The sequence below is a fragment of the Protopterus annectens genome, chromosome 9.part0 (assembly GCF_019279795.1).
Source record: "Protopterus annectens isolate FY-2018-M chromosome 9.part0, PAN1.0, whole genome shotgun sequence".
In the NCBI taxonomy this organism is placed as follows: domain Eukaryota; kingdom Metazoa; phylum Chordata; order Ceratodontiformes; family Protopteridae; genus Protopterus; species Protopterus annectens.
This window is the reverse complement of record NC_056743.1, coordinates 1,426,062,485-1,426,088,123: the sequence shown is the minus strand read 5'-3', so window position 1 is coordinate 1,426,088,123 and position 25,639 is coordinate 1,426,062,485. Positions and strand designations below refer to the sequence as shown.

The following is a 25,639-nucleotide window of genomic DNA, read 5'->3' as shown; positions in this document are numbered from 1 at the left end:
GAGCTACAGGCCCTCATGGATGTAAAGTCTTTTATCATATTTTACCCAGACAGGGTTTCTGAGGACAAATCCTACTTTTATGCCTAAGGTGGTTTCCAGTGTGGCTCTTAACCAAATGATTCGTCTGCCAACTTTTTATCCCAATCCGCAGAACAAAGGGGAGAGAATTCTGCATTCCTTGGACGTACACAGACAGCTAAGATTCTACTTGAGCCGGACTAAAGCTCTAAGAAAAACTGACAGTTACTAGTGTCATATACTGCAGGATCAGAAGGAAAGGCCATTTCAAAGCAGACAATTTCAAAGTGGATAAGCCACTGCATCCGTTTCTGCAACTTACACCATGGTAAACCTGTGCCCAAGGGCATTAGGTCTCATTCCACCAGAGCTGCAGCTACTTCAGCAGGCTTTCTCAGAGGAGTACCACCCAAAGACATTCTAGAGGCTGTTACTTGGAGTTCTGTTCACACCTTTACAAAACATTACCATTTGCCTCTCTCCTCTAAATCCAGGGCAGGCTTTGCCACTGCAGTGCTGCAGGGCCTTCTAGCCGCACCTAATGCTGTTTAGCTCCAGCCTCCCAACCAAAGCTTTGGGATTCTACCCAAATGTAATGACTGCAACAGTGAAACACGAGGAACATAGTACAGTTGTGTACACTTAACATAAATGTAGATGTTCAAGTGTATTTACTGTTGCAGTCCAGGTTACCCTCCCGCCATCCCCCTGTCATTCTAAAGGTATCTTTCCTTCTCTGTCTTCTACAACCTATATGGTGTATTTGCTTGTAGATGAAGGTAAAGTTTATATTGATGTGTGTGTGTGTGTGTGTGTGTGTGTGTGTGTGTATATATATATATATATATATATATATATATATATATATACATATATATGTATCTATCTATATATATATATATATATGTATATATATATATATATATATATATATATATATATAATATTGCTACCTTTTTGGGGGCACCTAACATCGGGGGCAAGAAAAACTAAAGAAAGTGGCGTCGGCTGCTTGTTTTATACCCCTGACGACCTGACGTCATGGAAGAGAAGACAGCAACCAACGCAGGACCCAAGACTTTGGAATTCAGGCTGACTGAGGGCAACCTGCCAGCAGATTACCCAAATGTAATGACTGCAACAGTGAATACACTCGAACATCTACATTTATGGTAAGTGTACACAACTGTACTTTATTATGAGTATATAACTTAAATTTTTAGTACTACCTGTTTTACTAGCTATTGCTGACAGGCTTCCCCAGTAATCTGTTATCTTTTTCTGCTTAACCATGTAACAGCTAGTAGTTCAAATTTTTCCTTCTAGCCTAAAAAAAGAAGAAAATTTCCCAACAGTCTTTGCCACCACAGCAAGCTGCTAGTGCTTCAGCAGCAGATTCTGTTTGCTCTTCCTATTATTCTGAGGAGAGTGTATTTTTTGGCCAGTCCATTTGAAGGATTCTCTTTCTCTGAAACTATTTCCAGAATAAATCCATTGTTTCAGTGGAAAAACCATGATGTCTCTCAGTCACTAAGAACGTGTTGTGATTTATTTTAACTGATGTTTGAAGAATCTGTGACAATTACTCCTGTTCTTTCAGCTTTGAAGGATGTTTTATCACAGCCTGTACCTTGTCTGATAGCCAACAAGCTGCCTGTAAGAAAGAAGGTAGATTATAGTTAATCAGTCTTCTAAGTATTTATACACTCATGCGAGATCAGATCCAGCAGCTACGAAACATTTGGTTAATACTAATTCATTCTGCAATACTTGTTGTTAGGTTTCTGAGCTGTCAAGCTCATGTATTAAAGTCTATGTGCATTTGTTTTGAGAATAATGTTCTAGCATCTGTTTCCTCTTCTGAGAAGGCGGCTGCCTTGTATAACTTGGTTGCTTAAGTTTCCCAAGTGACTGCCATCTATTTGAAGTGTGCATATAATTCTGCTGTTAGCACTTCCAGGGTTCTACCACTGGAACTGTTATGAGGAGGTTTTCTTCATTGTATTCTCAAAATTTCCCAGATGTAAAAAATGACATTTTGCATTCTCCTTTGGAGAGAGACTCCGTGTTTGGACCTTCTGCTGCAGAGGTCATTAAGAAATGTAATGAGGGAGGTTAGCTGATTCAAGGGATCTCTCAGATGTTTCAGCCCTCCCCCAAGTTTGCCGATGGATTTAATGCTCCCTCTACAACCCTCTTTAAAAAGCAAAATAACTCCAGCTAGCTGATGCTGAGCAAGTGTTTGAAAAAGCAATGACCGTGAGTTCTGAAAAAAAAGCAAGAACCCCCCCCCCCCAGAACAAAGAACAGTCTGATAAATCTGATCAGACATTTGCAAGACTCCACAGCCCCCGACACCTCCGTAATTCATCCTGAAAGTCTAAATCTCCATTTATCTCTTTCGGCAACAGATAAGAGGGTGGATAAGTGGATATCCAGCTTCCTTGCCCAGGACCAGGCTTTTTCTAAGATTAACCACTTTAGTTCTCTTCCCATATATTAACCATTGCTCTTCAGATATGATCTTTGATAGTATGAAGGTGCTCATAATAATTATAGATAATTGAATAATAACACTGCTGCTGTAAGGACCCCTGTCCTCTTGGTCCTTATTCACATCATGGTGAAAGGTAAGTTGAAGAATAAGTATACCCTTGCTGTGGCTTAGATCTTTCAGAGGAGGACTTTTGGCACAGAGCTGCTTTATCAACCTTTTCATGATTCCTGTTGGGCACCTTGAATTTGAGTTCTGATTTTAAACTGAGGCATACTTTCTTCCCACAGTTAGTTTAGTTACATCCTGGATATCTTTCCCTTGATCTTGAACATGTTTTTTTTTTTTGGTTTGTTTTGTTTTTGCTCCAAAAAGAACAGAAGGTGCGACATCTCTGTTCTTCACAGCTGAGCAATCCTGTTCATACCATTTTTGTTGGGAGGAGGTCTGTCCCCACATTGAGGATGCCTGACTAGTAAAGCCAGAAAAACTGGGCTCCACCTTTGGCTTATTCACTTGTGTTAGTAATTCTGCTGCAGCAGGGATCTTTTTAGTCAAACATCTGGAATTATAGTGAGTAATGAGTACGTGCTGTCAAACACTTGTACTGTATATGATGATCATCTTGTGTGAAAGGGGTCACGTGATTGAAAATAAGTTCATGACTTTGGTCCTTACCATCTTCCTTGGTGATGCACTTACTGGACATGCCAGAGAGGTGGATGATAGTTTTAATTTTTTGCTGTTGTTTTATTATTACAGTTAGTGAAGTTTCATTGGCGTGAGGAACTGACTGTGTTAGTTAAAGTTGTAGTTGTGTTGCTGCACCATTCCATGGACTTTGCTTTACTTGCTGCATCTGTACATTGGTGGATCAGTAAGAAGTACAGCTGGATGGAAGATATCAACAGTAAAATAAGTAAATTAAATAAGTGGAGTGGTCAAAGTACTCCACTGTACTGAGGTATAGTTACACAGAAAATTAAGATGACGTATTTATTCAGAGAGTACATGTGAAAGTGATGCATAACACTGATGTTTCATTTACAGTGTCACATTTTGATATGTTATGAGTTGGTGATGGTATTTTCCAGCCTTGACACGTACAAACACTTATTTTAATGTTCGGTGTGCTGTAACATTTTGATTGATAGGTGGGTCCTGCTCGTTTCCGAGCTCCAGAACTTCTCTTCAGACCAGATTTAATTGGTGATGAAAGTGAAGGAATTCATGAAGTACTGGCATTTGCAATCCAGAAATCTGACATGGACCTCAGACGGACATTATTTTCCAACATTGTGCTGTCTGGAGGCTCTACGTTATTCAAAGGTTTGTTCTTTTCTCTGCCTTTTGCAGCACTGAGCACATTTTACAGTTTGTGGTTATGTTTTAAATAAATCTTAAAATCTTAAATACAGATGTTATGTTAAAGATTGCTTTGACACCTTCAGAAATTACTCCAGTAACTTATCTCTGGCCTTGTCCAGTAATTGTAAGGCGATTTGACATTTACAGTTGTCCTTATTCTTGTGTTCGCTTAGGATGACAGTGAAGTGATATTCTTTGTGTTTCACTGTTGCAGTCATCGCACTTGGGTTATCTTGCCAGAGGCTTACTATTTCTGTGTCGGTTGCTGTCACTCCAGGACTGACGTCAGGCCGTCAGTGGTATAAAAACAGGCAGCCGATGCCATTACATCAGTCTTTCTTGCCGAGGAGCCCGAAGCAGTTACCACGAGTGCTTGTCGGCCGCTACCTGAGTTTTTCGTTTCTGAAGTTGAAGTCTTCTAAAGCTAAGTACCCCATTGGGGATCCTTTTTTCTTGCTGTAACTAATGTCAGAAAAAGTTAACAATTGTCTCAGCTGTGGAAAGCAAATACCACACCGAGATTTCCATTCTTACTGCATCACTTGTTTAGGCCCAGACCACGATGTCTCTCGTTGCTGGATGTTCTTCGTGTTTCACTGTGCAGTCATTACATTAGGGTTATCTGCTTGCAGGTAGCCCTCAGTCGGCCTGATTAACAAAGTCTTGGGTCCTGCATCGGATGCTGTCCCTTCTTCCATGATGTCAGGGGTATAAAGCATTCAGCCGATGCCATTACATCAGTCTTTTCTTGCCGTGCGATGCTCGAAGCAGTTCGCAAGTGCCGGTCGGCCGACTCCTGAAATTTTCGTTTTCGAGTTTCAGAACCGAAGTCTTCAACTAAAGCTAAGTACCCCGTTGGGGAAACTGTTTCTTGCTCCTTACTGATGTCAGTAAAAGTTAATAATTGCATTACTTGTGGAAAGCAAATAGTTCATAAATATTTTCATTCGTACTGTATTCCTTGCCTAGGCCCTGACCACGATGTACCTTGCTGTCGGTTTTGTGCTTTATTTAATCTGCGCACTATCCGTCATCCGTATATTTTCACCTCTAAATATTTCGGTTCACAGTTTAATTATCCAGAAATGTTGGTTAGCTATCCGACTACCGGGAATGTGAAAAAAACACAAAGATAAAGACAGAGGCAGGCTGCCAAGGTCCAAAACTAATGATGACTCTCCTTCTAAGCCATTCGCCGGTACTCAGTGAGGCGCTTTCGCAACCCCTGATACTCGCTACTTCTAATTCGCAGGCCTCTACTGAGACCTATTCGGAGTCCGGTATGCCACACGATGCTTCAACTATGGAACCAGCGGATGTCTCTACGTCCGGAGCCGCTGTTCAGGCACCGGCTTCTGAGGGTGTATTCAGGCCTACGGGCTTGCATGTTAAACAGACACCTCCTTCTTTACTTAGGCCTAAATCTCGATCCATGACTAAAAAAATGACGCCCAGGCCACATGCTCTGGCCTCTATGCCTGAAAAACAAATAAGAATTGCTGAAGATCTAATAACTCTAATCAGGGGTAGCCAACCCCCCCGCCTTCTAAGAGGCCTGGGATTGAAGTTGATTATGAATCTTCTGATCAGGACGAAAGCGATCTTTGTTAACAATAGGTTATGAAAATAGAAATTGATTTTTGCATTGAAAATGTGTATGTATATATTTATATATATTTTCTCATTGCCAAATGAACTAAGGTTGATATATTTCCAGCCATGTAGTATATTGTCTTGGATAAAAATCACAGACTTAATAATCTGGTTAAATAAGAGGTACCACATCATTATAAATTTTATTTAAAGTACATAAGGGTTATATATTATGACAGCTACTAAGTAGGGCAGGACCAGCTCGAATGTCACACTGATGGGGGAAGGGATGTGAATTTAACATGTGTACCAATAACGCTTTGTTTTACAGCACAATAAACCACTCCCATGCCTGATAAAAAGTGTATATATATATATATATATATATATATATATATATATATATATATATATATATAGTTAGAAAGCTTGTGAGGAAATTATTACTCTATTTTTGTTTTACTTGGATTGCTTGTCTTGCTTGGATTACTTTCGAATACTTAGTAATGCTGTACAACTATATATTTTCTATTATTATTTTTTGTTTTGTTTTGACTTGAGACGAGTTTAAGTTCGCTACTTCTACTACTATTGTCTGATCTGATTAATATACAGTGATTAACTAGAAATATATGGACTGAAAATCTTCCACACACAGAAGTTTCTTACACTGTTAGTTTTTTTCTGATTCTTCTGATGATCTGGATTTGCCCTTTTCTGATTCTTCTGATGATCTGGATTTGCCCTTATCTACTTATGAAGATTCTTCTGATGATCTGGATTTGCCCTTATCTACTTATGAAGATTCTGATGCAGAGGACTCCATTCCCTCTGCTTCCCCTCCTGAGGATTTTTCTTTTGGGAAAACCTTACATATTCAAAAAAGAGGCTTAGGGCTTTCCTTCTCCTACCTCAGCATAGGCCTTTAGCTATTCCTCCTGTACTAGACATTGTTGATGATGCTTTTTCGGAATCTAGTTTGGCCCCTGATTCCCTGCCTCCTGCTCCCAGAAAACCTGACAGATACTACAGGGTCCCTGAGTCCCACAAGTTCCTTTTTAAAAATCCTATTGCAGATCCAGAGACTATTTCACAGGGGCTCAAGGGCATTAAGGCTTCTACTGCTAAAAATCCTACCCCTTCTGGTAGAGACTAGAGTGCTGGATAGATGGGGTAAGAAGGTTTACACTTCTACAACCTTTTCCATTAGGGCTTTAAACTGCCAGTTTCATGTGTTAAGGTATCAGCAACATGTTATTGGACTGCTTAAACAGAAAATGATGATGATTCCTGACTGTGTGGAAAATAAAGAATTACAGGATTTAATGCATTCTGCTGAACAAGTTGGAAAACATGCTTTGCAATGTGTTTTTTATTCATTAGAGGCCTCTTGCAGGGCTGCTGCTACTGTGTCTGTGCTCAGAAGGCATGCTTGGCTTAAGGAGCAGTCTTTGCCTGATCATGTTAAAGCTAAATTGTTGGATGCTCCTTTAAATCAGGACCGCATGTTTGGCAACAAGGCTGAGGAAGTTCTTAAAAAGATGAAAGATAAAGCTAAATCTATGCAAACTGTTAACAAGTTCAGCCTCCTAGATTTAGTAGGCACTGGCCCTCTAAGAATTGGTCCTTTCCAGCCCCTTCCAGGTCTTCTCAAGCCAAACCCAGACACTTCAAAAACCCCAGGTTTCAGCCCCAGGGGACACACAGAACTAAGCAGTGGGGGGCCTTCACTCCCAAATCTGGGAAAAATAAGACCCCCCCCTATGGTAAACTGTCTCAGTGACTTCCTTTTAAAATTTCCAAGCACTTCTCAACTGACTGCCTCTTTGGGGGGAAAAGGTTGCTCTTCATGCAAAGAATTGGGAACTCATTACCCAGGACAAATGTGTTTTAAATATAGTGTCCCAAGGATACAGACTTCACTTCCACATGTTGCCAACACCAAGCAGGTGGATGGACCTACCCCCAAATCAGTGGGCAGAGGCCTAAAAACAAGTACTTTCTCTCTTAAGCATGGGGGCTATTCAACTGGTACCAGAAGAGGAAAAGGGACAAGGTTTCTACTCAAGACTTTTCCTGGTACCCAAAAACGACAGTTCATGGCGTCCTATCCTGGACCTGTCTACTCTGAACACCTTTTCGGAGATTCCAAAATTCAAGATGCTGACTCTTCACCAGTTACTTCCTATGCTTGGCAAAGATGCCTGGTTGGCATGGTTGGCAACACTAGAGTTAAGAGAAGCATACCTGCACATCCCAATCAGGGAATCTTGCAGAAGATACCTACGCTTCAAAGCAGGCTACACGCACGATCAGTTCCCTGCTCTGCCCTTTGGCTTATCTACTGCGCCCAGGGTATTCACAAAGTGCCTCACTCCAGTTATTGCATTTTGCAGGCAAAGAAACATTCAAATATACCCATACCTGGACGATTGTCTAATTCAGGCAGAAAGCCAGGACATAGGTTTGAATCATCTGGCCTTTGTACAAAGGGTTCTAACTTGTCTGGGGTACACCATAAACGAAAAGAAGCCCCACCTAGCACCCTGTCAACAAATAATATTCCTGAAAGCAAGCTTGAATACAACTTCCCAGATGGCTTACCTCACGCCAGAGAAACAAATTCATTTGACAACCTACTTCAAAGAATTGGCCACAAAAACCCTGCTATCTGCAAGACACATACTGCAAGCCTTTGTGTTCATGACCACCTGCATTCTTCTAATTCCATATGCAAGACTGCATATGAGGAAACTACAGTGGTATCTAAAAAGCCTATGGTGTCAACATTCTCAAGACCTAGAAACAATGATTCCTATCATACCTTGTCTACGCCTAGAGGTCCTTTGGTGGGCAGAGGCCTGCCACCAAAACAAGGGACTACCTTTCACCCCTTGCCGCCCAAACCCTAACAACAGACGCATCAGACTATGCATGGGGGGGGTCACCTGGCAGGGAAGTGCATTCAGGGCAAATGGAACCCAAGTCAGATGCACCTGCATATCAATCAAAAAGAAATGTTAGCTGTACAGACTGCTCTGACAGCCTTCAAGGACCACATTCTTCCAGGACAACTAATGGTAAAGATTGACAACACCACTGTTATGTGGTACATAAACAAGCAGGGGGGTACACATTCTTACCCCCTCTGCAGACTAGCCATGGCATTGTGGAACACAGCCTTGAGCTACCAAGTGCACCTACAAGCTCAATTCCTGCCAGGAAAATTAAATACACTGGCAGACAGACTAAGCAGAAACCTCATGGACCCACATGAGTGGAAACTGGAACCAAGGAGTTTCAACATGTTGACAAGCAAATGGGGGAGCCCAGATGTAGACCTGTTTGCCTCTCCCCAGAACTATCAATTGGACAAATTTTGCACAAGGATTCCCCACAAACAAGCCCAGAAAGTGGATGCTCTGTCATTCAGCTGGAAAAACCTAATCAGTCTATGCCTTCCCCCCTCTGCCTCTGCTCTCCAAACAGGACAAACCAAGAATGATTTTGATTGCTCCAGACTGGCCGCGCCAACATTGGTGCCACCTCTTGCACATTATGTCACAGTTATCTTCATGGCACCTGCCTTAGACTCCTTCCCTGCTGTCTCAGCAGGAGAACCAGATTCTGCACCCTCAGCTTCTAACACTGCACCTTGCAGCCTTGCTAATTACTTAATCTCTCCTTTACCATCCCTCAGCAAACCTGTGATGGATATCATTTTAGAGGCAAGGAGGCCTAGTACTAGAAAATCTTATGCTGAAAAATGGAAAAGATTCTGTGCCTGGAACCAATCTCAAGCGATGAGCACAGCAGAGCCCAATTTACCTCAGATTTTACAATACTTAACTGAGATGCTTCACAAGGGCCTGTCTTTTCTTACATTAAAATCCACGCCTCAGCCATTTCAGCTCATTATAACACAGAACCTCCCCTCTTCTCTCATACACTGCTCAAGCAGTTCCTCAGAGGGGCCAAAAATTAGAGACCACCCAGGAGAGCTCCGACCCCAACCTGGGACCTTAACTTTTTCTTGGAGAAACTCACTCTACCTCCTTTCAAGCCAGCTGCTACTGCAGACTTAAGATTCCTTTCTTGGAAAGCAGCTTTCCTTTTAGCAATCACGTCAGCTGGAAGGGTATCTGAATTACAGGCCCTTATGGCAGTGGAGCCTTTCATCATCTTTCATGTGGACAGGGTGACCTTAAGAACCACTCCATCCTTCATGCCCAAGGTGGTATCCAGTGTGGCTCTTAATCAGTCCATTCATTTGCCAACCTTCTTTCCCAATCCACAGAATAAAGGGGAATGGATACTGCATTCCTTAGATGTGCACAGACAACTTAGATTCTACTTGGACAGGACTAAACCTCAAAGGAAATCTGAACTGCTGGTGGCATTTGCTGCAGGGACAGAGGGGAAGGCTATTTCAAAGCAAACCATTTCTAAATGGATAAGCCATTGCATTCATTTCTGCTATAAGCACCATGGAAAAGCTATCCCCCAGGGGATCAAGCCTCACTCCACCAGAGCTGCATCTACATCTACAGCTTTTCTCAGAGGCGTCCCTACCAGGGACATCCTAGAAGCTGCTACCTGGAGTTCTGTACATACTTTCACCAAGCAGTATCATTTACCAATTTTCTCTAAATCCAGAGCTGGCTTTGCCACTGCAGTCTTGCAAGGCCTTATAGCTGGCCCTAATGCTATCTAAATTTTTCCTCCCAACCATAGCTTTGGGAATTTACCCAAATGTAATGACTGCAACAGTGAAACATGAAGAACATAGTACAGTTGTTTACACTTACCATAAATGCAGATGTTCGAGTGTATTCACTGTTGCAGTCCTGGTTACCCTCCCTCCAGGCCCCTAACTACTTTTGGCTATACCTCTACTTTCCTTTACTATGCTTAAAAGCCTTTTTTTGTGTTTGCTTTTTTGTTGGAGGTATATCTTTGTACTTTTATATTTAATTGCTTCCTATTGGGAGGCACCTGACATCTGGGACAAGAAAAACTGATGTAATGGCATCGGCTGCATGTTTTATACCTCTGACGTCATGGAAGAAGGGACAGCAACCAACGCAGGACCCAAGACTTTGTTAATCAGGCTGACTGAGGGCTACCTGCAAGCAGATAACCCTAATGTAATAACTGCAACAGTGAATACACTCGAAAATCTACATTTATGGTAAGTGTACACAACTGTACTTTTTGTGCTTTGTTCAACTCCCGAACTATTCATCGTCGGGCCCTTATTGTAGCTAAATACTTTCAATGTTCATCATGTTACACTGCTGCAGTCATCACACTTGGGTTATCCTGCCATCAGGCGGTCCCGCAGTCGGCCAGAGTTCCAAAGTCTTGGCCCGGCGTCGGTTGCTGTCGCTTCTTCCCTGAGGTCAGTGTGCCAGGGGTATATAAGAGGCATCCAACACCATTTTCTTCAGTCTTTCTTGCTGTGCGGTGCCCGAAGCAGAAGCAGTTCGCAAGTGCCGGTCGGCTGACTCCTGAGATTTTCTAATCTAATTTCAGACCGAAGTCTTCAATAAAGCTACGTACCCCGTTGGGGAACCTTTTCTTGCCTCAGTCCGATGTCAGAAAAAGTTAACAATTGCATTTCTTGTGGGAAGCAAATACCTCATAAGGACTTTCATTCTTATTGTATTCCTTGCCTAGGCCCAGACCATGACGTCACAGGTTGTTGGTTTTGTGCTAGGTTTAACAAACGAACTATTAAACGTCGGTTTGATTTCGCCCGACATTATTTTGGTAGGAAATTTAATTATACCATGCCGTCGGAGCAACCAACGACCGGAATGCATAAAAAACACAAAAGATAAGGACAGGCAGCCGAAACCCAAACCAGACTCCGAGGCCACTGCTAGGCCAGTCGCCGGTTCTCCAGTTTTCAGTGAGGCGCCTACACAGCCCCTGATGACCGCTGATTTAGAACCCCAGGCGGCATCCGATTCCCAAGCGGAGATTGCTAGGCCTCCACAACCTTTACCTTTAGGCCCTTCTGACTTCATGGCTGAAGGAGATTCCGGTGCAGTTGAAACGCCTTCAGTTGCAGAAGGTGTCTTCAGACCGACTACACTCACTATTAAATCCTATGCAAAGCTGAAAACCCCTTTAAAAACAAAGAAGACTGTACAGCAGTCTCCAGTACAAGGCCCCATGCCTAAGAAACAGATGCTTAAGATGGCTGAAGATTTAAATACCCTAATCAGGGGTTCCCATCCCCCTCCTGATAAAAGGCCAAGACAGGAGGAGGACTACGCTTCCTCTGACCAGGCTTCAATTTCCTCAAATTCTTCTGAGGAACAGGAATATTCCTTTCCCCCTTATGAATACCCTGATGCTGAAGAGTCTATCCCTTCAGCATCTCCCCCAGAAGACTACTGTTTTGGGGAAACTTTACATACCAAGAGGGAACATTGCCTCTGGGAAGGCCAGGATTACTCTGATTCTAAGAAAAGGCTCCGAGAGTTCATTTTACTACCCCAGCACAGACCACTTGCTATTCCACCCGTGTTAGACATTGTGGATGATGTTTATTCAGAATCTAGCCTTAACCCAGATTCACTACCTCCTGCACCAGCCAAACCAGACAGGTACTACAGAGTCCCTGACTCACACAAATTCCTATATAAAAGCCCTGTTGCTGACCCAGAAACCATTTCCCAGGGTCCCAAAGGGGTTAAGGCCTCTATTGCTAAAAATCCTGTACCCTCTGAAAGGGATTCTAGAGCACTAGACAGATGGGGAAAGAAAGTATATACCTCAGCTACTCTAGCTATGAGGGCCTTAAATTGCCAGTTTCACATGCTGAAATATCAACAATATTTGATGTCTCAATTAAAACAAAAAATGATCACACACACAGAACAGCCTGATTACAAGGAAATGCAAGATTTGTTGCATGCAGCTGAACAAGTGGGAAAATATACTTTGCAATGTGGATTTGATTCATTGGAAGCTTCTTGTAGAGCAGCAGTGACAGGGTCCGTCATACGTAGGCATGCTTGGTTAAAAGAACAAACTTTACCTGATCATGTTAAAGCAAAGTTATTGGATGCACCTTTACAGCAGGATGTTTTATTTGGTGTAAAAGCAGAAGAGGTTTTAAAGAAAATGGAGGATAGGCAAAATCTATGCAGATGGTCAAGGATTTTTTTACAGGTTCAACCCCCTCGTTTCAGCAGAAATTGGCCAACCAAAAACTGGTCCTTTCCAGCTTCTGCCAGACCACAGGGGCAAATACAGACGCCCAAGGGGCAGAGGTCAGTCACAAGGCTCTTACCAGCCTCCACAATGGGGTACCACAACCCAAAAAGGAGAAGACAGGTCTCAGACTATCAGAAGACAAACACACAATGACTTACCCCTCAGACTACCAAGCAAATCCCTCTTGGCAGCTCCCTTGGGAGGAAAACTAGCACTTTTTGCAGACAACTGGCACATCATCACAAAAGAGAAATGGGTCCTAAATATTGTATCTCAAGGATACAGATTCCACTTTCACACTTTACCAAGGATAAAAGGAATGCCAAACCTGCCACCAAATCAATGGGCAGAGGCTCAAAAGCAAATTTCAGCTCTCATGGACATGAGAGCCATTCAACAGGTTCCTACACAGGAGCAAGGACAAGGATTTTACTCAAGACTCTTTCTAGTTCCCCGAAAGGACAAAGCCTGGAGACCCATTCTGGACCTCTCAATTCTAAACACATATCTGGAAGTACCCAAATTCAAAATGCTAACACTACAGCAACTTCTTCCCATGCTGGGCAAAGAAGGCTTGGCTAGTAACGTTGGACCTCAAGGAGGCATACCTCCATGTCCCTATCAGACAAAATTGCAGAAGATACCTCCGATTTATAGCGGGTTCAACCCATTACCAATTCTCTGCACTGCTCTTTGGCTTATCTACTGCACCCAGGGTCTTCACAAAATGCCTGGCACCAGTAATTGCATACTGCAGACAAAGAGGAATTCAAATATATCCATACCTGGACAACTGCCTTATTCAAGCAGAAAGCAAGGACATTCTTTTAAAGCATCTGGCGTTTGTCAAAAACCTATTAAGTTGCCTAGGGTACACAGTAAATGAAAATAAGTCAAAACTAGTGCCCTCACAAGACATACTATTCCTAGGTGCCAGCTTAAATACAGCAGCCCAGATGGCTTATCTCACGCCAGACAAGCAAGGACAACTGACTCAATACTTCAAAATGATGGCAACAAAGACCCAACTCCCTGCAAGAAAAATTCTGCAGACCTTGGGATTCATGGCATCTTGCATACTACTAATACCATTTGCAAAACTGCATATGAGGAAATTACAATGGTATCTGAAAAGCGTATGGACTCAACACAGCCACAGCTTGGAAACAATAATTCCACTCATTCCCTGCCTTCAACAGGAGTTTCTATGGTGGGCTCAGGCATGTCACCTCAACAAGGTCAGCCTTTTACCTTACCCACAGCCAGGCAAACTATAACAACAGATGCATCGGATTATGCCTGGGGAGCACACATGGCAGGACAGTGTATTCAGGGCAAATGGTCTGCAGATCAAAGGCATCTACATATCAATCAAAAAGAGATGCTAGCTGTACAAAATGCCCTAACAGCTTTCAAATACCTCCTACATCCAGGACAACTCCTAATAAAGACGGACAACACCACAGTGATGTGGTACATAAATAAGCAAGGGGGCACACATTCCTACCCTCTATGCAGGCAAGCAATGACCTTGTGGAGCACAGCACTGACCTACCAAGTTCAACTACAAGCACAATTCCTGCCAGGAAAGAAAAACACATTGGCAGACGATCTAAGCAGAAACATCATAAGTGAAAACTAGATCCACAAGTATTCGCAATGATAACTCAAAAATGGGGGAGCCCAGACATAGATCTGTTTGCTTCCCCCCAAAACTACCAACTACGGAAATTCTGCACAAGGACATACCACACACTAGCTTGGAAAGTGGACGCCCTCTCATTCAGTTGGAAAACATTGACAGTGTATGCCTTTCCTCCACTGCCTCTTCTGGCAAAGGTGCTGCTGAAAGCCAGATTAGAGAGGCCACAAATGATACTCATTGCCCCAGAGTGGCCACGCCAACACTGGTATCCAATACTAAGGAACATTGCTCAAGGCCCACCGTGGATTTTACCTCCAGTTCCTCACCTGCTCACTCAGCATAACAATCAGATTCTACACAGCCAGCTCAAGACTTTAAAATCTGGCTGTATGGCAAAGTACCTAAACAACCAGTCAACACTTCTCTCTAAAGCTGTGATGGATGTCACTCTAGCGGCCAGGAGGCCCAGCACCAGGAAAGCCTATTCAGACAAATGGAAAATATTCTGCGCCTGGAACCAGGCTAAAGGCCAAAATCCCCTTGTCCCAAATATTACTCAGATTCTTCAATATTTAACTGAGATGTTGCACAAAGGACTTTCCTTTTCATCTGTTAAGATCCACGCCTCAGCTATTTCAGCTCAATACAACACGGATCCTCCTATATTTTCACATCCATTACTAAGACAGTTCCTCAGAGGGGCTAAGAACATAAGACCACCCTGGAGAGCACCAACACCAACTTGGGATCTCAACTTTGTTTTGGAAAAACTTACACTACCGCCCTTTGAACCAGCTTTTACAGCTGATCTACAGTTTCTATCATGGAAAACTGCCCTGCTGCTAGCAATAACTTCAGCACGAAGAGTCTCAGAGCTACAGGCCCTAATGGCAGTGGAGCTTTTCATCATTTTTCATCAAGACAGAGTCTCTTTACGAACTAACCCTTTCTTTATGCCAAAGGTGGTATCCAGTGTGGCCCTAAACCAAACCATTCATTTGCCCACCTTTTATCCAAACCCCCAGAACAAAGGGGAAAGGCTCCTGCACTCTTGGATAGGACATTGTATCAGTTTCTGCTACACACACCATGGGAAACCTGTACCTGGTAACATCAGGCCCCATTCCACCAGGGCTACAGCAACATCAACAGCCTTCTTCAGAGGGGTACCAACCAAGGATATTTTGGAGGCTGCAACTTGAAGTTCAGTGCACACCTTCACCAAGCACCATCACTTACCTCTATACTCTAAAACCAGAGCTGGCTTTGCCACTGCAGTTCTGCAGGGCCTACTAGCCTCTCCAAACCCTGTTTAGTTCCACCACCCATCCTTAGCTTTGGGATTCAACCCAAGTGTGATTGCTGCAGCAGTGTAACACGATGAACATAGTACAGTTTTGTACCTACCATAAATGTAGATGTTCGAGTGTTCACACTGCTGCAGTCCAGGTTACCCTCCCTCCATCCCCTCTGACCTAGCTGAACTTTTCTATACATTTTCTATCCTGTACAACCTTTGTGGTGTATTTGCTTGTAACTGAAGGTATTCCTTTTATTCCTTTTACATGTTTTATTAGCAATATGTATTGCCTACCTACTTGGGGGCACCTGACATCTGGGGCAAGAAAAACTGAAGAAAATGGCGTTGGATGCTGCTTGTATACCCCTGGCGCACTGATGTCGGGGAAGAAGCGACAGCAACCGACGCCGGACCAAGACTTTGGAACTCTGGCCGACTGCGGGACCGCCTAACGGCAGGATAACCCAAGTGTGATGACTGCAGCAGTGTGAACACTCAAACATCTACATTTATGGTAGGTACAAAATTGTACTTTCTCGATCTCCGTATTCCGAAATGGCTTCAGTAAGCCATCCAACTACCGATCTTCCGAAAAAAAAAGTAAGATAAAGACAGAGACGGACCGCACAGGTCCAAAACTGCCGACGATGCTTCTGTTAAGCTAGTCGCCAGTTTGCCGGTACTCGGTGAGGAGCTTTTGCAGTCCGTGATGCCTGCATCATTGGATTCGCAGGCCACTACAGACCCATTCGGAGTCCGGTATGCCGCTAGACTCTTTGACTATGGAACCTGCAGATGTCTCTACCTTGGATGGGTCCAGAGCTGCTGTGCAGGCACCTACTTCTGACGAAATTCTTGGAACTACCGATATTTGACACAAATAGACGACTTCTTTTGCATCTTCATTTCTTTCTAAAACTACCGAGTCTCTAAGGCCCAGAGTACGAGCTACGCCTAGAAAACAGACGACCCAAATTCCGCACCTGCTTCCTTGCCACAATCACAGATGCTTAAATGGCGGAAGACCTTAACATGTTGATTAGGGGCAACCCGCCTTTTCCTGCTAAAAGAAAGAGACTTTTCCCCAGCACCTTTATCTGGCCAAGAGTCCGACTCTCAGGTTTCTGATTAGGAAGACATACCCTTATCTGCTTATGAGGATTCACATGCAGAGGAATCTATTCCCCCTGCCTCTCCTCCAGAGGATTTTTCTTTTGGTAAAATTCTACATACTTTGAGAGAGCACTTCCATTGGGAATGCCAGGATTACCCTCAGTTCAAAGAGACTCAGTGAATTTTTAGATTTACCTCAGCAAAGGCCCTTAGCTATCAACCCTGTCCTGGATGTTGTGGATGATGATTTTATGGAGTCCAGTCTAACCCTGGATACTTTACCTCCTGCTGCCAGGAAACCTGATGGGTATTAGAGTCCCTGACTCATACAAATTTCTTTTCAAGAATCGTACTGCTGACCCAGAGGTCATCTCCCAAGGGCCTAAAGGAGTAAAAGCAACTATAGCTAAGAATCCCACCTCCTCTGACAGAGATTCCCAAGCCTTAGACAGAAGGGGTAAAAAAGTATATACTTCTGCAACTCTTGCCATTAAAGCATTCAATTGTCAGTTTCACATGCTGAAATACCAGCAACATACCATGCAACTCATTAAACAAAGATTGTCTACCTTCCCTAACTGTGCAGAAAATAAAGACTTACAGGAACTTGTGCGTTCTGCAAGCCAAATCAGTAAGCATACCCTGCAATGTGGGTTTGATGCCCTAGAAGCATAGTGCAGGACAGCAGTCACAGGGTCTGTACTTCGAAGGCATGCTTGGCTTAAGGAACAGACCTTGCCAGATCATGTCAGATCAAAATTATTGTACGCACCTTTTAACAAAGACAATCTGTTTGGCAACAAAGCAGGAGAAGTTTTAAAAAAGGTGGAAGAAAAAGCTAAATGTATGCAGCCAGTTAAAGACTTTTTGCAAGTTCAGCCTCCAAGATTCAGTAGACATTGTCCCACAAAACATTGGTCCTTTCCTGCCCCCTCAAGGCCACTTCAGACGAGACCAGACAGCAGTCTCAGGGTATGCAGAGTTCTAAGCAATGGAGTGCCTCCACTTCTAAACCAGGGAGTGCTAAGCCACCCCCTTATGGAAAGAATTCCCAATGACTCCTCAACTCCTCCTCTCACCACTGCCCATCTGTCCGTGCCACTAGGAGGAAAACTTGCCTCCCATGCAGAAAACTGGGCCTCCATCACAAACTACTGATGGGTCCTCAGCATAGTGTCCCATGGGTACAAATGTTATTTCCGTACTTTGCCAACCCAAAAGGTATTCCCAGATGTTCCTCCAAACCAGTGGGCAGAGGCACAAAACCAAGTTCATTCCCTGCTCTCCATGAGGGCAATTCAGCCTGTCCCTGCAGATCAGTTAGGCCAAGGATTCTATTCCAGGCTTTTTCTAGTACCCAGAAAAGAGGGCAACTGGCGCCCAATCTTAGATCTAGCTATTCTAAACACCTTCCTGGTGGTACCAAAATTCAAAATGCTCACACTGCAGCAGCTTCTCCCTGTGCTGTCCAAAGATACCTGGTTAGCCACTCTAGACTTCAAAGTGGTCTTATCTGCATATCCCAATCAGAGATTCCTGTAGGAAATATCAGTTTCAGGGCAGGATCTCTGTATTATCAGTTCTCTGCACTTCCCTTTGGCTTATCCACTGCTCCCAGAGTTTTCACAAAATGCCTAGCTCCAGCCATTGCTTATTGCAGACAAAGAAATATTCGAATTTACCCTTACTTGGACGACTGCCTGATTCAGGCAGACAGTCAGGAAAAGCTGTTACAGTACCTGACATTTGTAAAGGACGTACTAACCTCACTGGGGTACACTGTCAACGAGAAGAAATCCAAACTTGTCCCCAGTCAAAAAATTATATTCCTGGGAGCAAGCCTGGACACTGCATCCCAGATGGCATTTCTAACTCCAGAAAAACAAGCCTATCTGACAGGCTACTTCTCTCAACTGGCCACCAGAACCCAGTTATCCGCAAGGAAAATCCAGCAAGCTCTAGGGTTCATAACCTCCTGCATTCTACTAATTTCATATGCCAGACTGCATATGAGGAAATTTCAGTTGTACTTAAAAAGCCTTTGGTGTCAATATTCACAGGACCTGGAAACTATTATACCTATGATACCTTGTCTAAGGAAAGATTTTCTTTGGTGGGCAGCAGCATGCAACCACAATAAGGGACTTCCCTTTTCACAACCTCATGCCGCCCAGACCCTAACCACAGACACATCAGACTATGCTTGGGGTGCTCACCTGGACAGCAGGTGCATTCAGGGCCATTGGAGCCCAAACTGAATTCTTCTGCACATCAACCAAAAAGAGATCAGCATGCTCTGATAGCTTTCTGTCCCCTGCTCTCTCCGGAGCCTCTACTTATCAAAACCGACAACACCACAGTAATGTGGTAAATCAACAAGCAGGGGGTACCCACTCCTAGCCTTTCTGCAGGCTAGCCATGACCCTTTGGAACATGGGCTCAGCCATGCATATTCATTTGCATGCCCAATTCCTGCCAGGCAACCAAAACTCTCTGGCAGACAACTTAAGCAGAAATCTCCTAGATTCACACGATTGGCAATTATACCACAACACCTTCAACCTTGTGACCCAGAAGTGAGGTACCTCAAAGGTGGACCTATTTGCCTCCCTCTACAGCCACCAGCTCAACAAATTTTGCACCAGGGAACCTCACAGCAAGGCCTGGAAAGTAGGTGCCCTTTCCTTCCGGTGGGCAAACCTCTCAATCTCTGCATTTCCCCCTCTACCTCTTCTTACCAGAGTATTACTCAAAATAAGGGAGGAAAGACCAAGGGCAATCCTGATTACCCCAGACTGGCCTTGCCAACATTGGTACCCACTACTGCGCAGTCTGTCCCCGTTGCCTGCATGGCACCTACCCCAGATTCCAACTCTCCTGACGCAGCAGGAGGGAGAGTTCTTGCATCCACAGTTGCAGACACTGAACCTAGCAGCCTGGCTTATTCCTTGACTTCTCCTCCAGTGACCACCCTAAGCAAACAAGTCCTGGATGTCATATGTGAAGCCAGATGACCCAGTACTAGAAAATCTTATGATGACAAGTGGAAAAGGTATTGTTCCTGGATCCAGACTATAGGAGCTGACCTAGCACAGCCTTCCTTACCGCTCATCCTGGATTACCTAGCAGAACTACTCCACAGGGGCCTATCCTTCTCTTCCATTAAAATCCATGCCTCTGCCATCTCTGCACATTGCAGCACTGAGCCACCTCTCTTCTCACACCCTCTCATCAAACAATTCCAGATTGGGGCTAACAACTTAAGGCCACCATGGAGAGCCCCTACTTCTGCTTGGGACCTTAACTTTGTGTTGGAAAAGCTCACAGTTTCCCCCATTTGAGCCTGCAGCTTCAGCAGAGTTAAAATTCCTCTCTTGGAAAACAGCCTTGCCTTCTGGCCATCACTTCAGCTAGAAGAGTGTCTGAGTTACAAGCACTTATGGCTGTGGAACCTTTTATCATTTTTCATGCTGACAGGGTCTTCCTCAGGACTATCCCATCTTTCATGCCTAAGGTGGTGTCCAGTGTGACTCTCATCCAATCTATTCATTTGCCCACCATTTTTCCTAAACCTCAAAATAAGGGGGAAAGGATCCTGTACTCTTTAGATGTGCACAGACAGCTCAGATTCTACCTGGATAGGACTAAGCCCTTTAGGAAATCTGACCAGTTACTAGTCAGCTTTGCACCAGGGGCAGAGGGCAAAGCCATATCAAAACAAACCATCTCCAAATGGATAGCACACTGCCTCCATTTCTGTTACAAACGCCATGGGAAACCACCCCCACTGGAGGTCAGAACACATTCAATTAGGGCAACTTCAACCTCTACAGCCTTTCTCAGAGGGGTCCCTACCAGGGACATCCTGGAAGCTGCAACATGGAGTTCTGTTCATACCTTCACCAAGCATTGCCACCTGCCTATCTTTTTAAAATCCTGGGCAGGCTTCGCAGCCGTAGTCCTGCAGGGCATTCTAGCCAGCCTCAACTCTTCTTGACTGCCTCCACCCGATCCTCAGCTTTGGGAATCAACCCAAGTGTGATGACTGCAACAGTGAAACACGAAGAACGTATTACAGTTGTGTACACTTGCCATAAATGTAGATGTTAGAGTGTATTCACTGTTGCAGTCCTGGTTTCCCACCCTCCAGCCCCCTTGTCTTATTCTTTGTTTCTCTCTTCTTCACCCTTACAGGTGCTATTGGTATTTACTTTCTACTGGTGGTGTTTCTCCACCATAACTTAGCTCCGTTTTTGGTGCTCCTGACATTTGGGGCAAGAAAAACTGATGTAATGGCGTTGGCTGCTTGTTTTTATACCACTGACGACCTGACATAATCCTGGAGTGACAGCAACAGAGACAGAAATACTAAGCCTCTGGTATTCGGGCTGACTGAGGGCTACCCCTGGCAGAATAACCCAAGTGTGATGACTGCAACAGTGAATACACTCTAATATCTACACTCTAATATCTACATTTATGGTAAGTGTACACAGCTGTACTTTGTTTGCAGGAAATGTGCATGTTGCATACAGAATGAGTGTGAGGTAATGTAGCAATAACCCATGGCTGGATGTGGGTAATGCTGGATTTACCCACGGTTGGTGTGATTTGGTCACAAGGGAAAAGCCCATGGGTAATTCAGCATTCCCCACACCCAGCCATGAGTTATTGCTATTATACAAGGACATTATTTAATTAAAAATTAACTTACTTTTCTTAAATAATGTCCCTGTATGATAGCGCTGTGCTATTCTTCCACATTTTCCCTAGTGTCGTGGGGCTTTCTTGATGTACTGTGCTTGCATATAGAACTTGGATTCCTATGCTTAAGCAGTACATCAGTGCTGTGTAAAAGAAGCAATGGATAAAGGAGATCTCTGTTGCTTTTTTTTCATTTTGTTTTTAATTTAAAAATGAAATCCAAAGACTTCAAACATACAGGAGAGATGGAACAGAGAAGCTGCAAGGATAATCGGGTATGTTTCTCTAGTTTTGCATAACGTACCTGATTATCCTTGTATTTTTTTCTGTCCCATCTCTTGTTCTTTTGAAGTTTCCATTTTTTGTAAGTTTTCTTTTTCCCCTCAAATTTAAAGGAATTTTCATAGGTTCATAGGTGTGTACTAGGCTAATGGCCCTGGGGCCTTTACAAGCCAAGCCATAGGATTACCTTGGCATAGTGCCACCCCACCTTAGTTCCCAGTGCCTCTGTCGAGTAGAGCCACTGGAGTTATCCCGGGGTGAATTTTCTGCTACCCATCCACTCATCGAGATTTCTCTTGAAGAGGGTCAGTGAGGTGCTCTGATTGACATGTATGGGAAGTCCATTCCATGGCTTGGGCAGTCTCTGGATTATGAACCTGTCCCTCCAGCATGTTCTGTTAATTGTGGTAATGAGTTTGAAGTCTCTGGAGCGTGTGGTGCGGAGGGATTGGGATTTCTTTAGATGTAGCATTTCTAACAGAGCTGGGTGACATGACTTTGTAAGTCAAGCAGAGATCGCCTCTAAGTAGGCGATATGAGATGAGTTTTTTTAGTCTGTCCATATAGGACAAGTGTTTAAGGCCTTGGATCCTCTTTGTGAGGTACTTTTGTGGCCTCTCCAGTTGTTGCAGGTGTCTTGTGAGGTGCATGCCAAATGGGGCATTGTACTCGATAGGCCTAATGAGGGAGGGAGACAATGACCTCTTTCTTCCTGAATGCAAAACCCTTAGTAATGAGATGTGCCACATAGGACTTTCTGACCACAGTGGCAATGTGGTGATCAAAAGAGAGGTTGCTGTCAACCTGTATTCCCAGATCTCTTATAATGCCTTCTGTGTTCAGTGGACTACCATCAATGTGGTAATTCATGGGAACTGGGTTTTTCCCAAAGGGGATGATGACATAATGTTAAGTTGTCTATCTCGCCTTCATTCTTGCTGGTTGGGTTCGGAGACAATCCTCTGCTCCGACTCGGCCATCTTCAAAAGCTCAGAGTTGCTTACTGGCTCGAGGCCCCCCTATATCCCATGATGCCTGGCGCTAGATACCCAGATCTCGTTTGCCGCTTCTGCTGCGAGGTTGTTCTACTGGCTCAGGTCGTATAAAACTTTATTATTATTGTATTTTTCTTGTCACAAAACTGTTAGTTTTTAGTGTAGAATTAGTCGTTAGATAAAACTGTTGTATTGTAGTTAGTTTTCTCCAAATCCTGATTACTTCTCCTCAAGAAACTCGTTTACGTTAGAGAGTTTCCCCTCCCCCCTTCTCTCCCTTTCCTTACCTCGAAAGGTTTTTCCGTTTTAGTTAGAGGATAACCTTTTCTCTCTATCTCCTTTTAAAAAAAAAAAAATAAATATATATATATATATATACATACATATATATATATATATATATATATATATATATATATATATATATATATATATATTTTTTTTCCTTAGTATCACTGTTAAGTGTTTAGTGATAGTTATCTATAGTGTTTGTAGTACTACTTATAGTTTTTGGTTGTGGTAGCTGTAGTCTGCAATTTGTAGTGGTTAGTACTTTAACCTTTCAGTGTGTGTTTCTTGTCCTTGGTTTTCCTCCAGGATGCCCAAGGATCCTAAGCTGTACGGATTCAAGAAGTGTGACTCATGCTGTCAGAAGATGTCTCTGACAGATGGTCACACGTCTTGTGTTTATTGTCTGGGCACCGTGCACCTGCAGGACTCTTGCTCGATTTGCCATGTTTTCAGTCCAAGAGTCCTGCAGGAGGGCAAAAACAAATTGATCCTGAGGGGTTTGCCTAAGCCCAAAGATTCACCGGCGAAGGCTCAGTCCGTGAAATCGTCCAGTCCACCTAAACCTTCGGCTCCCAGTTCGGAGCCGTCGTTGGGTGAAGCCATACCATCCATCTCGGCTCTGGCTGGAACAGATGTTCCTCCCTCCCAGTCGGCTCCGACACGTTCTTCAGAGCCGTCTGAGAGTCGAAAAAGACCCAGGTCTTCTCTGGAGTCGATACGTTCGGCTCCGAAATCGCCTCTGCTCCAATCGGAGCGTAGTCATCGCTTATCCCACTCTTCTCGATCCTCAAGACTTTCGGACCATGACTTGGAAAGAGTGGTCAGTAGGCTGCTAAAATCGCAGGCCCTAGCCAAAATGTTGTCCAGCCCCCCTCATCAGGTGTCTGCTCTGTCCACGTCTGTAGATATTCCTCCTCCGACGCATCCTATGAGCTCGGAGCCGGAGTTCGTTGGGGTTCGAGTCGTGGAACCGTCGCCTCCGATACCTTCTCAATGTTAAGTTGTCATTCTCGCCTTCATTCTTGCTGGATGGGTTCCCGACTCGGCCTGTACTATAGCTCGAGAGCTATTTTTACCGGCTCGAGGCAGCCCTATAACCCACAATACCATGCGCTAACTCCCCAGATCTCGTTTGCCGCTTCGCTGCGAGGTTGTCTGTTTTTACCGGCTCAGGTCAGTAAAGAGATTTATTCTATTAAACTAAATTTTCAGGTAGTTTTTCCAGTTAGTTACCCTTGTTTAGGTCCCTACTAATTGCCTTATTCATACAACCCTTTTTGTAGCCCTTCTTTCCCATCTTTAGTTAATTTTTATCTTTGGGCCTACGGGCTTTACCTTAGTTTCCCCACCCCTTACAGTGTCTGTGTGCGTGGATTTAGTCAGTTCCCTTAACTTTTTTAATTTTAAGTTTAGTGTGTGTGTGGACTGACTGTGTTTACTGTGGTTAGGACTATGTCCAAAGAAACTAAGGTCTCTGGATTCAAGAAGTGTGACTCGTGCTGTCAGAAAATGTCTCTGACAGACGGTCACACTTCTTGTGTCTATTGCTTGGGGCCTTTACACCTGCAGGACTCTTGTTCCGTCTGTCACGGTTTTAGTTCGAGTCCCGCAGGAGAGGCGTAATAAGCTCATCTTAAGGGGCTTGTTAAAGCCCGATGACTCCCCATCCAAGTCTGGCTCGGGGAAGTCTTCAAAAACCGCCAAACCCTCAACTCCAGCTTCTGAGTCGAGGGCTGGCGTTATCGAGATGACTCCGACATCGGTTCCATCCGGATCCGAGGCGGGCAAAGTGGTATCCGCTCTGAAACCAGCATCGGAGCCGACCCCAGTGTGCAAGCGCTGTAGGTCCCCCTCGCTAGATTCCGTCCGATCGGCTCCGCGATCCCCTCTCCTATCGGAGCGGAGTCATAGGACTCACTCATCTAGGTCATCCAGTCTCTCCGACCATGACATCGAGAGGGTGGTCAGTAGGCTCATAAAATCTCAGGCACTAGCCCAAATGCTCCAGAGCCCATCTCACCAGACTGTGGCTCCTCCGGTACCGCTATCGATTCCTCCTCCGACTCACCTCTCGAGTTCGGAGCCGGAGTTTGTCGGAACCGTAACCGTACCCACGTCTGAGCCGATACTCCCACCTTTGGCTCCGGTGTCGTTGGCTCCAACCTCTTCATTGGTTCCGTCCGTGGAGAGGTCCGGGCGCCGGGACTCCATTGTCTGCTCTGAGGGGGCGAGTGGCATCGGACCCTTGTCCGATCCCGCTCTCCCTCTCGGAGCTTCGGCTCTAGTTAGTTCGGCCCCGACATCATTCTCGGAGCCTTCTCTGTTGGTGCCGGGGGCGGTTCCGGTCTCTTCGGAGCCGGAACTACCTTTGGTATCTGATAGGGCAGCCTTCAAGGTGATGAGGAGCGTGCTGGACCCAGTGTCCACTCCAAGGTTAAGTTCTGCAGCTCCTCTCTCTACAGTGCCTGTTACGGTCTCTGGCCATCCTCCTATATCTGACAGCAGAGATCCAAAGCATAGGGTACCCACCTTGGGTGTCTCCTCCTCTTCCGAGGGCTCCCCTGAAGTTTCAGGGGAACCCCCTAGGAAAAGAAAGTGCAAGAGGA

The 25,639-nt window shown here is 44.4% G+C and overlaps 1 protein-coding gene across 2 annotated transcripts in view; it reads left to right on the top strand.

Moving 5' to 3' along the window:
• The window catches only part of LOC122812105 (beta-centractin), a 695,723-nt gene that overhangs the window by 464,205 nt on the left and 205,879 nt on the right, over positions 1–25,639 (top strand). For both annotated transcript variants that reach the window (XM_044084387.1, XR_006366336.1), the window contains exon 8: positions 3,667–3,841. In XM_044084387.1, coding sequence (XP_043940322.1) covers positions 3,667–3,841 — 175 coding nt within the window. The remainder of the gene's footprint in view (positions 1–3,666; positions 3,842–25,639) is intronic.